The sequence below is a fragment of the Zingiber officinale genome, chromosome 7B (genome assembly GCF_018446385.1).
Source record: "Zingiber officinale cultivar Zhangliang chromosome 7B, Zo_v1.1, whole genome shotgun sequence".
NCBI lineage: Eukaryota > Viridiplantae > Streptophyta > Magnoliopsida > Zingiberales > Zingiberaceae > Zingiber > Zingiber officinale.
The window spans coordinates 23,550,604-23,568,313 of record NC_055999.1 but is presented as its reverse complement, the minus strand read 5'-3'; the positions used below and the strand labels follow the sequence as shown (position 1 = coordinate 23,568,313).

Genomic DNA, 17,710 nt, shown 5'->3' with positions numbered 1-17,710 from the left:
TGAACTCAACGGTCGGCTGCGAGAGAATATGTATGATGAATACCTACCAGGGGTATCATCAGATACCTCTAGCATGGGAGGATCAAGAAAAGATTAGCTTTATTATGGCTGACGGTACTTTCTGTTATACTGTCATGCCTTTTGGCCTCAAGAACGTCGGAGCCACATACCAGCGAATGATGGATAAAATCTTCCGGGAGCAGATCAGGCGAAATGTGGAGGTCTATGTAGATGATATACTCATCAAATCCCCGTTGGCCGAAAACTTGATCAAAGATGTGGAGGAAACATGCAGGATTCTCTTCGGCAATATGGGCTGAAGCTCAATCCCTTGAAATGCTTATTTGGAGTTAAAGGAGGAAAATTCTTGGGTTACCTGGTGATTGAGCGAGGAATAGAAGTCAATCCTGAAAAGGTTCAAGTGCTCAAGGATATGCAGCCTCCTCAGAATTTAAAAGAAACCCAGAAGCTGGTCGGCAGAATAACAGCCCTGTCAAGATTCATTTCCAGATCTGCAGACCGAGCTGCTCCTTTTTTCAAGGTACTAAGGAAGGCCTCCAAATTCCAATGGGATGAAGAATGCACCAGAGCTTTCGAAGAGCTGAAGAAGTATCTGGAGACTCTCCCATCCCTATTTAAGCCAGTTGTAGGAGAGCCCTTATGAGTCTACTTGTCAGCCACCCTTGAGGCTGTGGGGGCCGTGCTCGTAAAAGAACATGATAATATACAACGACCAGTGTATTTCTTCAGCCATTTATTGAAAGGATCCGAGTCCCGATACACGGCTCTCGAAAAGTTGGTTTATGGATTGGTCCTTATGGTTCGACGGTTAAGACCCCATTTCTTGTCGCATCCTATCACCGTCCTAACCAACAGCACTATGGGAAGAGTGCTAACTAATGTAGAAGTTGCAGGTCAACTTATCAAATGGGCCACAAAGTTGGGAGAATATGACATACAGTACCAGCCGCACACCGCTATTAAGGTACATGCCTTAGCAGATTTCCTAACCAAGGTGCATCAAACCAACTCTGAAGAAACATGAAAGATCTATGTGGATGGGTCTGCTAATCATCAGGGAAGCGGGGTTGGGGTCCTGGTAATATCTCCTCAAGGAGATATACTCCAACTGGCGGTTCGATTAAATTTCCGAGCCACGAACAACAAAGCAGAGTACGAGGCTTTGTTGGCCGGACTACAGGCAGCCCAGCATGTAGGGCCCACCCGGGTGATCATTTATTCAGATTCGCAGCTGGTAACTCAGCAGGTGAATGGTAACTTTATGATAAATTACGACAAATTACAAGTATATCAGGAAGCATATGAAAAGATGAAAGGGGAATTCACAGAAGTCACCGTGACCAAAATTCCCAGGTCAGATAATGAAAGAGCAGATGAGCTCGCAAAGATGGTCAATTCCCTAACCACTTGGGTGCTGGATCGGTCAACGACACGAACTTTTCTGATAGCCCAGATAGATTTGCAAAATAATGCAGAAGTAACTATTGATTGGCGGACACCCATGATCAGTTATCTCAGGCAGGGTATCTTACCAACCGATCCAGAAGAGTCATGGCTAATTAGGAAGCAAGCACATGCTTATGTAATGATTGGAGATCAGCTCTACAAGAGGTCCTTTTCTCGACCTTTACTCAAATGCTTGGGGGTAGAGGAAGCAGATCAAGCCTTGCGAGAAATACACCTGGGATGCTGTGACAATCATGTAGGCGATCGGACGTTATCTCGCAAGGTGCTCCTAGCTGGATATTTCTGGCCTACTTTACAAAGGGATGCTCACAAGTTGGTGAACACATGCTTATCCTGCCAGAAACATCAAAATTTGACACATCGACCTACGACCTTGTTAAGAACTTCTATAGTTTCATGTCCTTTTGATTAATGGGGCATGGATATCGTGGGACCATTTCCAATGGCGCCAGGTCAGAGGCGTTTCTTATTAGTAGCAGTGGACTATTTTTCTAAGTGGGTGGAAGCAGAGGCCTTGGCCCGGATCACAGAAGATGCCGTCGTTCAATTCCTATGGAAGAACATTCTTTGCAGATTTGATATTCCTCAAAAACTGGTGTCTAACAATGGAAGACAATTTCAAGGACAAAGAATCCAACCCTGGTGCAAGAGATTTGATATAACGCAAGTCTTCACTTCAGTAGCATATCCTCAAAGCAATGGTCAGACCGAGGTAATCAACAGAGAAATAGTACGAGGTCTGAAGGTGAAGCTGGATCATGTCGGAGGAAATTGGGTGGAAGAGCTGCCAAGCATTCTATGGGCCTATCGTACAACACCTCGAGAAAGTACAGGTCTGACACCCTTCCACCTGGTTTATGGCAATGAAGCAGTGATACCCATAGAAATTGGAGTGCCATCGGTCAGGAGGACGCTATATGATGAAGGGAATATAGAGCGGCGGTTAGCTGAGCTGGATCTTATTAGTGAAACTCGGGACAGAACGGCGGCTCGGTTGGAGGCTTATCGACAAAGAATGAGACAAAATTACAACAGAAGAGTAATTCCTCGGTTCTTCGGAGAAGGCGATCTAGTCTGGAAGCAAATCAAGCCGATGGGAGACGTGACTAAGCTAGCACCTCAATGTGATGGACCTTACAAAGTTATTAAAAAGTTAGCATCTGGAGCTTATTATCTACAAGATGAACGGGGAAAGAGGCTAGATTGACCCTGGAGTGCTAATTACCTGCGACCTTATCGAGTGTGAAGAAGAGGGTCGAGAAGTGCCAGCTGGATGGTAAGCCGGGCTGTTACTTATCCCACAAACCAGGACAGTAGACTGAGAAGAAATAGAGTGGAAAGAGCAGAAGATGTGAAAGCAGAAATTGTATGCCCTAATACTTTTTATGACAAAAGCTAAGCAATTTTAGTAAAAGCGAGCCTTAGAAGGCAAACAAAGAAATAGCAAAGTACTTTACAAGAAATTCTCAAGTAGTAAGTCATTATATACAAGTAGCCAAGAAATATCACTCGAAAGGAGTAAAAATTTCATCCAGGATCTCTTTGAGGATCTGGTCATGGTCCAAGAATTCAGGAGGCGGAAGTGACTTTATGTAGTCTTGCTCATGAAGTTGTCGCAGAGCCCCGCCAGCTCCATAGATAATAGACGTAGAGAAACGCTGTCCGACTTGCGCATAAAATTCGGGAGAACGCAGATACATGGCACGGTTCTGCAGACTCGATCGTTCTCTCCATCTCTGTAGATAGCCAAAGCTATTGACACGCCCTCTGTGGTGGCCCGAGCCTGAGCCAGTTCACTTCGGGCGGCGGCTAGTTCTGTTGCTTGGGAAGTCAGCTGGGTCTCTTGAGATTTCAAAAGGGCCTCATGCGATTTTAACTTCTGGTCTTGATCCTTCGCCAAAGTCTCGGCAGCACGCAGTTTCTGAGCCAATTGATGATGCTCTAAAGCTTGCTGATTTATACTTTGCTGGTGTACAGTATCAGCTTGACTTTGCTTTTCCTGGAGATCTTTAAGTTCATGGCGGGCCTGCGTTAAAGATACTTCCAGATTGTTCTTCTTTCTGGTCAAGTCTTTTATCTCCACCCGCAAAGCATGGCTGGCCTGGGCCGGATCATTCAATTGCAATTCCAGTTCAGCAACTTGGTCCCGCAACACCTTATTCTGATGATGAATAGCATGGAAGGAGTTGTTCACTGCTAAAGACTCTGCACAAGCCTGGGGCATACAGGAAATATCTGATAAGAGATGGAAAAAACAACAGTTTGGAAAGCTTCAAAGTTCACCTTGACATACAACTCAGCGAATTTGTCCATCTGGGCCAAGGGAGGCAAGGAATCCATACGTTGTATGCTTTCTTCCCATAAAGTGGCCAGACGACCTTTCATTTTAAGGGAGCTGGTGGGAACATCTGTTCGGGACCATAACCTCCCCTCAGAAGGGACGCTAGTACTGTAGTTGTGATAAGTGAGCGGGGAGGGGTCTGAAGGACCCGTGGCTGAGCCAAGAGGAGCTGAAGGACCAGCAGTTGAGATAGAAGGAGCTGAAGAAGGCCCCTGAGGGTGTACTGCGGGTGGGGTAGCCGAAGAGCGTTCTGAGGGGCCAGCTTCACCGCCCTGAGGTTGCTGCGGGGTGGAAGGTTGAGCCGTAGAAGGTTGAGCCAGCAGGGGTTCGACCTGGGTATTGGATGAAATAGGGGGATCATGTGCATGGCTTGGGATTGGAGGCTGAGGCACAACAGGAGGCGGAGGAGAGATAACTGCAGCTGGAGGAGGAGAAGGGATAGACGACGGGCCTGAGTCGGACACCGGATGAGGGGCTCGGCGTCGACGTCTCTGAGCCAGCGGCAGGTCATCCGAATCAGAATCACCATACTTTCTCGACATGTAAGGTCATCTATAAGTGGGGATTTTGAAGAGAATATTTCTCGACATATCCCAAAGGTTGAGGATAACAGAAATCACCATACTTAAAAGATGCAGCTTGGGTGGCTCTGTAGCCGGGCCCATTGTATTGTAAAGTGGGTAACGATTAATTATTTTTTTTTATTTTGAAATATTTGGAATCCGAATATTTAATGAGTAGGACCATAAATATTTAATTATAAATTTTAAAATATTTGGGATTAGGATAAATTATTTGAAAGTCAGAATTTTTGATGAGTAAGATTATAAATATTTGATTAGTGAAATATTTAATTATAAAATTTGAGATATTTAGGAGTAGGATATTTGATAGGTGAGATTATAAATATTTGATTAGTGAAATATTTAATTATAAAATTTGAGATATTTAGGAGTAGGATATTTGACCAATAAAATTCATAAATATTTAGTTAGAAGAATCTTATTATTTTGTTAAAAATCTTCCTCCTTTACTAACTAACTTTGGTGAAACCTAAAATGAATTTACGTTACTGTCTTTTTCTCTATTCACACTAAAAATAATTCCAAGCTTTATTAGTAATTCCACAAGCGAAACAATCAGTGATCTAGAGTTCGAGACTCAGCTACAGCGTATTATTATGAATTTTTTTCATCATTAATTTTCTCTAATTGTTTTATATAAAAAAATATAGTTCTCTTTAATCCCACATCTTAGAATGATAACATTATGATCAAAGAAGTTTCTATAAATATTTTAGGCCGACGATGTTAAAAAATATACTTTTCTTAGTTTTTTTTACTAAGATAAGTATAATATTAAATTAAAATAGTTTTTTGCATAGGGAAACCTGTTACAATAGTTTGTTGCTGGGATTCTTTAGCGTCATCCTTGCATTATTGCATGAGTCTGACGAATGTTACCCAAATAATTAATTCTTGGTCCGATAATTTTATCTAATTTATCCTCTCTTTTTTCAAGTTGTGATCTCGCCACGTTTAAGTAATGCGACTGACTTGATCTATAGATCATACCCGAACTTTTAATGTAATTTGTGAGGCAAGTGCCTCGGGCCCACAAATTTTAGGGACACCAAAATATATATATATATATATATATATATATATATATATACTGTTTTAATGTTTTTTTTTTTTTGCCCTAAACGTTGCTGCTTCTCCTCTCTGCATACCGCATCTCACCCCTCCGCAACGGGCCAACGATAGAAGTGCTGCAAGCCTCTCCTGCTCCCATCGGCGACTCAGCGACTGCTGATTCGCCTTCTTCCGCTCACCTCGACGGCTTGGCTCCCCCTCCGGCCTCCCCCTATTGTTGCAGTTTGCCCCGATCAAAGATTCTAGTGGTGACAGGCGATCTGAGTTGCAGTTACTTAATCGCTTGCACTGTTTTTGATCATCTCCTCTCTTGCTTCTTAGACCGGTGAGTTGTGTCCTTGCCGAACTTGTGCTATGCTTGGAAGAAAATTTCTCAAAACCCTAAAATTTTCCTTTTTGTTCATTTTGTGCACATAGGTACTGCATTAACCTGTAGCATGATCTTGTTCTCTTATTACTTCTTTTGAATAGTTAGATGCTATCTCTAACCTGTAGGTTATACTTTACAGCATGATCTTGTTCTAATTTTGAATAGTTAGATGCTCCTTAAAACATAAATAGATTGTATTAATCGATGTTGGCTAATCAGAAGCCCAACAAAACAACTTTTTTTTTTACTAGTTTGGCATATATTCTATGTTTTGTGATGTACAAAGTGTATGGGGAACCCATCCCTGTCAAGGAGCTAGCAGATCATGTTGCGAGTTATGTTCATCTTTGTACACTCTATTAGTGGCTTAGGTAGGATTGCGGTGCTTTGTGTTTGGTGGTCCGTGGTCCTTATCTAAGATTAATGGAAATACTTCCTTCCATTTATCCAATTCCATATAATAGGACTATGTTTTATTCAGGCCTTTTGGCTGTGGGATTATTCTTGGTGGTTGTGACAGAGAGAGACCTCAGTTATATATGATTGAATCCTCTGGAATATCATATATATGATTGAATCCTCTGGAATATCATATGTGAGTTCTCATAGTTGTATATTAGTCTTAATTTGAGTCTTACATTCAATTACGGATTATAAATTTCTCCACAATCCTTTTATGAAAATTCTCATGCTATATGTTAACTAATGCTTTTTTCATATTTCTAATAGTTTTTCTTTTGAGTGATTCTGTGTGAATACATTACTGATATTGTTCAACATTGCCAAATTTATTGAAGTACCTAAAGCTTCGACTTGTTGAATGTTAACCTACATAGATACTTTGGTACTGCTATTGGAAAAGGAAGACAGGTTGCCTAAACATAAGAACAATGACAAATATAAATACTATTTATGAATGGTTTGATTTGCAAGTCATTTGATGAAAATTACTATCTTCATCACATGTAAATTAACAATTTTCATAATTAATATATAGACATTGAACTTTCAATGGCATCTTGCTTATTTTTCTGTGTTTCCAACTTAACAATATATGTGAAACTCTGCATCTCGACTCTAATTGTTCTGATAACATGTGCATCCAGTTTTTCTCTTCAATCTTTCTTTTGCCATGACTTTTATAAATTAGGGCTTGAGATTAGAGAGTATGTGCAAATTTTAAAGACAATGGAAGCGAAAGAGGAAGATATAATAGTATTGTTCTATTTATGTTCTCTTGAGATGATGCTTTTCTTCTCTGAATCTACTATCACTAAATTTTAGTAGACAATGAGTATGGAAGTGATGAAAATAGATGAAAGAAAGGATATATATATAGAGAGAAATTAAACGTTACCTAACGTTCAAAAAAATGAACGTTCCTTTCTGACGTTTATTTTTTCCAACGTTTGATTTGTTGTTTGTTTTTTAATTTTTTTGATTTGATTAAATTAAAAAAATAGAAACAATGGCAGTCCCACCAGATTTAATTAAATTAAAAATAATAAAAAGACAAAAATAATGGCAGGTCACCATTTTGATGGGCCCCATAAGATGGAAAGCACCGGGCATAAATTTATACTTGGTGATTTTTAATCACTCATCAAATATCCCCCACAATGGGGGATATTTGAGAGGAGGGATATTTAAATAAATATGCCTTCCAAATATTTTCATTGGAAATGTTCTTATGACTCTAGAGTCCCCGGGGCTATGGTGCTGTGGTAGGACATTCAGGTTGTCTCCTAGGCACCTGTAGTTCGAACCCTAGCTACGGCGTATTGGTAGAAATTTTTTCTCCAAATGGGGGGCGTAATCAAAGGATGCTGGGCTTCTAGGCTGACCACCATGTGCGCTTCCCGATTTATCCTAGTGGCCGGTGAAAAATTTCCATGGAACCGAATCGGTCACCTCCAGATATAGTCAATAAAACTAACTGGAATTATTATTATTTTTTTTCTTATAACTCTAGAAGTCGCTGAATGCCAAAGTTGTTGGAGACGTCAAGATACGGGAGGTGTATTAAGTGATTGATGGTCCAAGGCAACTCAATCATTCCATAGTCGTGCAAAATCAACACACGGATACATTTTAGTCTGTTAAACAGGTGATTGGCCGATATTTTTGTCTCAAACCATGGTTCTTTCATCCTTGAAAAAATCAAGGTTCTCAATCTTCCATTGATGTCAAAATGTCCATTAACCTTTCTGGCTTAACATACTCCCCAAATACTGATAGATGACGCAGGATTTTATGGAGGTCCTGTAAGTAGGGAACCTGCACATGTACCCTGTAAGTATCTCTTATAGAGATCCATTATGCAAGAACATGTATGAGGTCATGCATCACATAAAAAATTGTCTGTGCTGCCTGAGAGGACTTGTGTGGTAGTCTTTGAAAGAAAGACCTATTAACTAACTCTAGCAAATAGCTTTTACCTACATCCTCCATCCTCATCCTTCTATTTGCTTGAGGTACAATCATTCCTTCAGCATTCCAAATTCTGATCAACTTTTCTTCGGTAAACCACTAACCTCTAGGGAATAAGGAACAAAATGCAATACATTGCTTAAGAGGTACAGGAAGATAATGATAGCTAATTTGTGAAACTGGGAGTAGTCCATACTCCGGTATTTGCCATATTTCATTATTCAATATATTGTTCCAGTGATTTACATCCATATTGGTGTTCAACAAACCTCCAACCATTCTTGCTGCAAGTGGCAATCCGTTGAGTCTGCTAATCATCTTCTTTGCAATGTCAGTTAGTGGTGGTTTTTCTTGAGAGCTTTGAGAGCAAATGCACATAATTTGAAAAATTCCCAGAACTCTTCTTCGCCCATTCTATTTATGTGGAATGCACATACATTGGAAGCTACAGTTGGGGGCCTTCGAAAGCGAGTTGTCAGGAGCACCTTGCTGCTGGGCACTCCAGGCCTCAGCATTGCAAAAAGCATGTCCCATTTATGCATGTCCCATCCGGCATTCCACAGGTCATCGATGAATAGCAAAAATCTTTTTGATGCTATCTTCTTCTTGACCACAACCTGAAGCATATCCAAATTTATATGGTCGGGAAAGTCGATATTTGCAGACTGCAATATCTTTTTGATGAGTCTTTTCACAGTGAAGTTTTCTGATATTCCGTTATGCTAGTATCTCTGTATACATGCTGAGCAAGAGTGGTCTTTCTGACGCCTCCAACCCCAAAAATTTCTACGGCCGACAGGCTGCCGGATCCCGAACCAACAGAAGGTTTCAATAATAGTTTTCTGAGCGTATTGAATTCTCCGTCTCGTCCATACACTTTACCATCGACCGAGAAGGACGTTGCGTCACTGCTTACGGAGTCTGCATTTTGTATTTTCTGTCCGCCATCTGCACCTACTGAATTCGTAACTTGGATGATCTCTGCAATTGCAGTTGCAATTCTGCCCAACCTTAAATTAATTTCCCTCAGTTTATAAACACTGCTGTCCGCAGCTTTAATCAAACCGTGAAGTTTAACAGGAGAAGATGCACTCGTCCTTTTTGTTGCGGAGGAATTGAAAGAGGATGATGATTGGCTACTTGCCTCATATTGATGCTGATCCACCCCATGATGCAGAACATCGTGCTCGATCTCTTCCACTAAATCTTCACCATCATAAACCGTGTTCTTAAGTTGCATTAGCAATCCCTTCAATTCAAGTTTGATCTGTTGGTCAGTCGCAATCGCGAATGAATTCTCGGCGGGGCTGATGATGTGCCGAATCTGGATCACACGAGTCTCCAGGTCTCTGAGTACAACTCCAACTTCAGGCAGCATTTGCAACCTATGGACTTCATCCCTCCGGAGCTTTTCAACTAAGCTGTCGATGAGACTCACCACGAGCCGCCCCAAATCCGAAAGCGTGAACAACAGCGTCATTGAATGGCTGATGCCTCAGTTCCCAAACGGAGATTAGAGAGATCCCATGGCAGAGAGAAACTGGCAGCGGCAACAAGGAGAGTTGACTTTCGAAGGATGTGGACATGCGGTTTGGGATCGATTACTCTCTGTAGCTGCCTTAAACTAATTTTTGCAAGTTTGGCGTGTTCTATTGGATGTGTCGTAAGCGTTTGCAGATTTGGTTTCTCATTGTCAAGTGGGATTAATAGTCAACTTGTTCTATGAGGTCATTACCTACGGCCACATCAGATCAGGATTAGGATTTTGTAAACCTACTGCTTATATAAAACTAAATTTATGCTTGATTATTTGTAAATCAAATCAAATTAAAAAACAAATAAACTTATTTTTTCCTAAATAACAATTGTAAGCTTTATTGAGATGTATTTAAGTAATTTAACATTTGAAATTTTATATAAAAGCCTCTACAGCGAGTATTTGAAGAGAATATTTTTTTTTAAATATTTTGAAGGTTGAGGAAATAGAAGTTACGAGGCACTAGGTGATTTCTATTTAAAAAAACATAAAAAGTCCACTTTATCCTTTATATTAAAAAACTTACTTAAAAATTTCAGTGTAGCGTGGGTGGTGACTATGTAGCTGGGCCCACTTTATTGTAAAGTGGGCAATGATTAATATTTTTTTTTATTTTTTTATGTAAAATTTAAGATATTTGGGAGTGGAGTATTTAATAAGTGAGATTCATAAAATAATTGATAAGATATTTAATTATGAAATTTAATATATTTAAAAATGAGACATTTGATAGGTAATATTTATAAATATTTAGTTAGAAAAATATTTAATTATGGAATTTGAGATATTTGAGAAGTAAGAAATTTAATTATGGCATGGATGTAAAATTTATAAATATTTAATTTGTTCTGAAAGCTCGAAATGATAATTTTGTCTAATTTATCCTCTCTGTTTTACAAGTTATGAACTCGCAACATTTAAGTAATGCGACTGACTTATGTATAGATCTCACCAGATTTTGATTTCTCCATTAAATTATCAATTCATTATCTATAACTTTATTTTTTTTACCATAATAAAATTAAGTTATGATATTCATCCATATAACATTGCCTAAAAGCTCAACAAAATGCTAGATAATCATGTTTTCGCGAAAATGATAACGGATGAATGGGGATTCACTTAATGATGGATGCAGGAATTCAAGTATGGAGGGGCGATCACGATGAACAAAGGACGGTATCCTCCATCTCCAACAATAGAATCCCATAATACTAAGGATTCCACCGTCGACAAAATGGATCCACCCTAGATTCACCAGAATATATTTCATCAATTAGGAGGAGTTGCAGCAGTAACATATACAGCAAAGTGTAGCTACATCAATAGCAGCTGCAGACTCAAACTTCGGTTGCACAGAACAGATCAGGGGCGTATTTTAAATAGGGGCTTGGCTGGGCTCAAGCCCAACCAAGACCCATAGGTTGCTTTATATTATTATATATAATATAGGTATATATATTAGTATATTACAATTCCCTTCTCTGAAAATAAATCGGCACTACTAAAACCCTATTGTCATTCTCTTCTCCCAAAGCAAATCAAGAGAACGAAAAAAGAAAGGACGACAAAAAGCGAGAAGCCGAGAAGAGCAAAAAGAGCCAAAGAGGTAAAAAAAATTCAATCGTTCACTAATTTTCTTCTTATTTTCCTCCTCCTCCTCCTCCTCCTCCTCCTCCTTCATCACCGAGCTTTGCCTCTGCAACAGCGCTTGCTCCTGCCGAACAACAAGAGGATCTGCAAAGGCGATACGCCGACACACCTCCTCTTTTGAAACTCCACCGTACGGCTGTTGCGCTGTTATTTGTTGGTGCTCTCTGCCTTGACCGTGAGTTGATTCATCTTATCGTCTCACTCATCTTTGCAGCCTACAACCCTACACTAATTTATTGGAGTCATTCGGTGAGTTAATTCTTTGAATGCACTTATTTACTGATTTTTATTATTAACTATGGTATTTGATAATTAATATTCCATATTTTGGTTGTGAATTTGTGATTAAAATTTATATTGCTTTTTTACAATTTGTGTTTGTAAGATTTGAAACTTTAATTTGTTCTAGTAGTAAATAATGCTTCATAAATCAAAATCATAATTTAAAATTTATAAATGCATCTTTTATTAAATCCTTTTGATTTTTTACCATTAATATTATGTTTATATGTGAAATAAATGATGAGTTAGGAATTGTCTATTTACAGGTGAATCAAAATGTCAAAAAGAAGTATCACGGATTATTTCATTCAAAAAAACAGTGAGCAATTATCAAAAAAATTCAAATACTACAGATAATCCTCCTCAGTCAAGTTCAAGATCAACATTAGAAACAAAAAAACTCAAACTTGACAATGAAGTTGCTCTTGATCCGTTAGAAGGAACTAATACATATTATGAGAGAGACCCTGGGAAACGAATTGCAATTTGGGAATATCCATGTGATAAACAAGATGAGGTTCGGAGAGAATATGTTGGCATGGGACCGTATCAACCAATTTATGAATATCCACTTGTTGATTTTAAGCATCAAAAGCGCAGTTTCCAGTCTTCTTGGTTCATAAAGTTTCCATGGCTCGAGTTTTCTAAAGTAAAGGAAAGTGCATTTTGTTTTCCATGTTATCTTTTTGATATTCCTTCATCACATCATACAAAATTTACAATTGAAGGAATCAAGAATTTTGCAATTCACTACATAGTACTGCTATGCAAAAATGGGAGGGCTTGAAAAATGTAACTCAACATATTGATAGAAGGATGAATATACAATCCGAAAATATTATTAAACAAAATAGATTGCTTCTAAAAACATCAATTAGAGCTGTGAGGTGGCTAGCATTGCAAGGGTGTGCATTAGAGGACATGATGAAACCGTCGATTCTCATAACCGTGGAAATTTTATTAAATTGGTCAAATTTCAAGGAGAATTGTGTAAAGAAATTGGTGATATTATATTAGATAGAGCTGCTAAAAATGCCAAGTATATATCACTACCAATTCAACAAGAGATACTAAAAATTATTACTGATCATGTGCGAATTAAAATCCGTGATGAAGTGGAGGATGCTAAATTTTGTATTCTTGTTGATGAAGCAGTTGATAAATCTCATAGATCACAAATGACTATTGTTTTGACGTATGTAGATTGTGATGGGTTTGTTAGAGAGAGATTTTTTGAACTTGTTGGTGTTGATGACACTAATGCTTTGACTTTGAAAACACATATATGTAACATCTTGACACAACATAAGCTTTTGATTGAAAATATGCGAGGTCAAGGATATGATGGTGCTAGCAATATGCGGGGAGAATGGAATGGATTACAAGCACTATTCCTCAAAGATTGTCCATTTGCATATTATATTCATTGTTTTGCTCATCGACTACAACTTACTTTAGTTGCAGCAGCTAAAGAAGTATCAGATGTATGGCTATTTTTTTTCCAAATTGAGTTCAATTGTCAATTTTGTTGGTTCTTCTTCAAAGCGACATTCTCAATTGAAATCAATTCGAGGAAATGAAATCATTGATTTGATAAAATCTGGAGAACTTGGGACTGGTACCAGAGTCAATCAAGCTAGTACTTTGCAACGACCCGCATCTACTCATTGGAGTTCACATTACACTTCTATTATTCGAGTTATTGAATTATTTGGTTCAATTTGTACACTTTTAGAAGATCTCATAGGAGGGAAGTTGACCTTTGGTATTCGTGCGGAGGCTAAAGGTTTGCTTAAAGTGATGATGACATTTGATTTTGTGTTTATGTTATTGTTGATGCATAGAGTTTTAGAAACATCTGATATGTTGTGCCAAGCATTGCAACGAAAAAATCAAGACATTTTGAATGCAATGAGTTTAGTCGCTACTACAAAATTGCTTTTCCAGAAAATGCGAGATGATGAATGGGATGATTTTCTATGGAGTGTGAATAATTTTTGTGATACTCATGATATTGTAGTGCCTGATTTGACTGATCGTTATATTGAAGGTACTAAGCGTTCTTGTCAGCAAAAAAATCAGTTTACAGTGGAGGAATTCTATCATTTTCATGTATTTAATGTTGTTATTGACAAACAGTTGATGAAGTTGAATACAAGATTTACTGAGGAATCAATAGAGCTTCTTATTCTATGTGAAGCCTTGAATCCAAGTGATGGTTTCAAATCATTCTCTGAAAGTGCAATTTATTCCTTAATTGAGAAATTTTATCCAAGTGATTTTTCCAAAGATGACATGAAACATTTGAAGACTCAATTGGATCATTACAAGCTCGATGTATTTGAGGACCCGAGGTTTAAAGATGTCGATTCTCTTCCTAAATTATGTCAACTATTGGTTGAAACAAAGAAGTCAAGGATTTATTTCGTTATTGATAAGTTGATTCGTCTGGTCTTAACTCTTCCGGTTTCAACGGCTACAACAGAACGAGCATTTTCAGGGATGAAACTTCTCAAAACACCACTTTGCAACAAAATGGAGCAAGAATATTTGAACAATGCAATGATCTTGTATATTGAGAAAGAGATAGCTTGTGAAATTGATATAGAGTATATAATTGATATGTTTGATCTCTTGAAAAATAGAAGGTTGCAACTAAAATAGTATTTTATTGAAGTTACATCTCTTTTGGCAAAAATTGTACCTTTTTGTTTATGCATTTTATATTATTATTGACGCTTGAACTTTTGGCAAGCATTTATCTAGATTTGATAATTTTATGGAGAAATGCGTGTTTTGCACTTAAATTTTTATATTATGTTGAAAATGATATAGTGACTTCTAGTTTAAGATTTAATTTTCCAGCCCCCCTATTTCAAAATCCTAGCTATGCCCCTGGAACAGATAGAATCATGTCAGAGACTACAAAACAGCCTACTACAGCAAAAGCAATATCGATCTAAAGGAAGAAATTGCTGCACTTCAGCCATGGTGTCTCAAGGAAACTAATTTGGCACAGTGAGATCGCTCCAAAACAATAGAAAAACTCATCTCCCTTAATACAACCAGTCCAGCCTACAGAGTTGAGACAGAAACTAACTCTTTATAATAGAGAGGACGGGTCTGCACCTCAGAGCAATCGAACTTGGCTGCGAACCTTGAATCCAAAAGCTTTAGAAATGACAGTGTCGAACACTTTCAGCTTAGCAGCACCTAAAATTCCAAAAGAGTTGACATCTCCAATATCTAAGAAACCTTATGGCCACATGGCAACAAAAGCACCCAAACTTCACTGTTAGATTTCAAAAAATGATATATTGTTGAAAAATACTGCTTTTGGCCGTTCATGTATAGGACGATATCGACCGGAGCTTCTCAATTCCTCCACCTTCTCCAAAATTTTTCACCGTGGCATTGTATTTCCATGCACACATCTTAAATCATTGAGGGAGGTGCCCAGCCCTGCCTCCGGTAGTGACTGGACAATCTGAAATGAATAAAAGCTCAAGGGAGGGAAGGGCATACAACTCCTTTGGTAGGAATGGTAGTTTTCTGCAACGACAAAACATTAGGATTCATTTACATGAAGATATCGACCGGAGCTTGCCAATTCATCCCACTTCTCCTAAATTTGTTGCCGTAGCATCATATTTACATGAAACAACAACAACAATAAATTAAGTTTTATCCCATTAGGTGGGGTCGACTTTATTAATCTTTTACGCCATAAAACTCTATCTCCTACTAGAAAAACTAATAACAGAAAAAATTAGCTATATTATTGAATCCAAAAATGATAAATAGAAATACAGAATATAAATCTTTATACAGTTAGGTTAAGAAATCCTAAACCCTAAATAAAAAAGGGAAAAAGACTAAATTATCTTAAAAGTTATAAATAAATAAATAAATATAATTTAACATCTCCCTTAAACTCACAATACTATAACTAGAAACATTGAGAGTTTGTCAGACAAAAAACGAAAACGTGAAATGGAATGTGTCTTAGTAAACATATCAGCAATTTGTATATTTGAATGAACAAAAGATAATGTGATAGTGTCAATCTGAAGATGATGACGAGTAATGTGACAATCAATTTCAATATATTTCGTCTACTCATGAAAAACTGAATTATGCGCAATTTGAATAGCACTCTGATTATCACAATATAACGGAATAGGTTGAAGAAAAGAAATACCCATATCCGCAAGTAATCAACGCAACCAAACTATCTCATAAGTAGTTGAGGTCATGACATGATATTCAGCTTTTGTGGAAGATCTAGAAATAACATCTTATTTTTTACTCTTCCAAAAAATGAGGGAGTCGTCAAAAAAAACACAAAAGTCAGTGGTAGATTTGCGATCCGTAGGATCACCAGCTCAATCTGTATCAGAGTATGCACGCAACTTCAGAGATGAAATAGAAGAAAATAAAAGATTTTGAAATTGAGTAGCCTGAACATACCTAGGAATACTAAGAATAGCAGCTCAATGAATTGTAGTTGGTGCAGCGACAAATTGACTAACCACATGAACAACATACTTAATATTTGTACGAGTCACGGTGAGATAAACCAAGCTTCCAAAAATAGTTTTGTACAAACTAGGATCCGACAAAGGTGAGTCATCAGATGGATAATATCAAGTATTAGTCTCAATAGGAGTATTAATGACTCTATTATCAGTAAGACGAGCATACTTAAACAAATCAACTATATTCTTTAATTGGGATAAAAGATAACTTTTTGGGAAATAAGTGATCTCAATGCCTAGAAAGTAGTGTAGTATACTCAAGTCTTTCATAGCAAAACAAAAAACCAACTCAGATTTCAAGGAAGTAATTTCATCATAATCATCACCAGTAATAATCATGTCATCAACATATATGATAAAAGAATACAACCTGCACTTGTACATCTGACAAATAATGCTGAATCATGATTACTAGGATGAAAATAAGTGAAGTAATCATTGTAGAAAAGTTTTTAAACCAAGCACAAGGTACTTGTTTGAAACCATAAAGCGCTTTACGAAGCGTACAAACTTCACTAGGTTGGTGTGAAATATTAGGAGGATGTATCATATAGATTTCTTCATGAATATCACCATTTAGAAATGCATTCTTGACATCTATTTGAGATATTCTCCATCGATAAACAAAAGTAAAGCAATCAAAGTATGAACAGTCATCATTTTTGTAACGGGAGTAAATGTTTCCTCATAATCCATATCATACTCTTGAGAATAACTTTTAGCAACAAGACAAACTTTGTATCATTCAACAGATTAATCAGATTTAGTTTTGATCTTATATACCCAACAAGAATCAATAATGTGTTTTCCTGGTGGTAACGATACCAAATCTCATATATGAGTCTGATGTAAAGTAATTAGTTTCTCTGTCATAGCACTCTGTCAAAGTGGGTTACAAACAACTTCTCTATAGGATACAAACTTAGAAAGATAATGAATAGATGCAATAAATGAAGCAAAAGAACAATAATAACAAGAGTAAGCAAAATCTGATAATTTTATAGATTTACAAACATGAGTGGATTGACAACGGTGGAGAGAAGGATCATCCACAACATCAGGAGATGATTGGATAGTAGAAGAATGAGGAGCATGTGGAGCAGATGTCTCGGGAACCAAAGTACCAAATTCAGTTGAACTACTAGTAGGAGCTGTGGGTGAAGCTTCCTTAGTGTCTGTATTGAAAGGATCAATGCAAAGCAGATTTAACTTTGTCATATTATGCGAACTAGTCTAAATAGAAAAGAATGGAATATGCTTAAGAAATACAACATGATGAGAGATATGCAATTTTTGACTAACGGGATCAAAGCAACGATATCCTTTTTTACTAACACCATAACCTAAAAAGACACAAAGAGCAGAGCGAGATGCTAACTTATTACGATCGACATGTGGACGAAGGACGAAGCAAGT

At 37.6% G+C, this 17,710-nt stretch overlaps 2 protein-coding genes across 2 annotated transcripts; one reads left to right on the top strand and one right to left on the bottom strand.

Annotated features, from left to right (window-relative positions):
* Window positions 1–3,076: 3,076 nt before the first annotated feature.
* Window positions 3,077–4,371, bottom strand: LOC122004247 (formin-1-like). The gene is made up of 2 exons (XM_042559167.1): window positions 3,772–4,371; window positions 3,077–3,703 (listed from the first exon to the last, which is right to left on the bottom strand). The coding sequence occupies exons 1-2, from the start codon at window positions 4,369–4,371 to the stop codon at window positions 3,077–3,079; spliced, it is 1,227 nt and encodes a 408-aa protein (XP_042415101.1).
* Window positions 4,372–13,238: 8,867 nt separating this feature from the next.
* LOC122004246 (zinc finger MYM-type protein 1-like) lies at window positions 13,239–14,420 on the top strand. Its single transcript, XM_042559166.1, has one exon. The coding sequence runs from the start codon at window positions 13,239–13,241 to the stop codon at window positions 14,418–14,420; it is 1,182 nt and encodes a 393-aa protein (XP_042415100.1).
* The last annotated feature ends 3,290 nt before the right edge of the window (window positions 14,421–17,710 follow it).

Bases quoted from the DNA above. Each gene is read 5' to 3' on its own strand.
- LOC122004247 (XM_042559167.1), bottom strand. From the start codon at position 4,371: ATGTCGAGAAAGTATGGTGATTCTGATTCGGATGACCTGCCGCTGGCT. The intron at 3,704-3,771 runs GTGAACTTTGAA...TGTATGCCCCAG, and splicing joins TCGCTGAGTTGTATGTCAAG to GCTTGTGCAGAGTCTTTAGC.
- LOC122004246 (XM_042559166.1), top strand. From the start codon at position 13,239: ATGTATGGCTATTTTTTTTCCAAATTGAGTTCAATTGTCAATTTTGTT.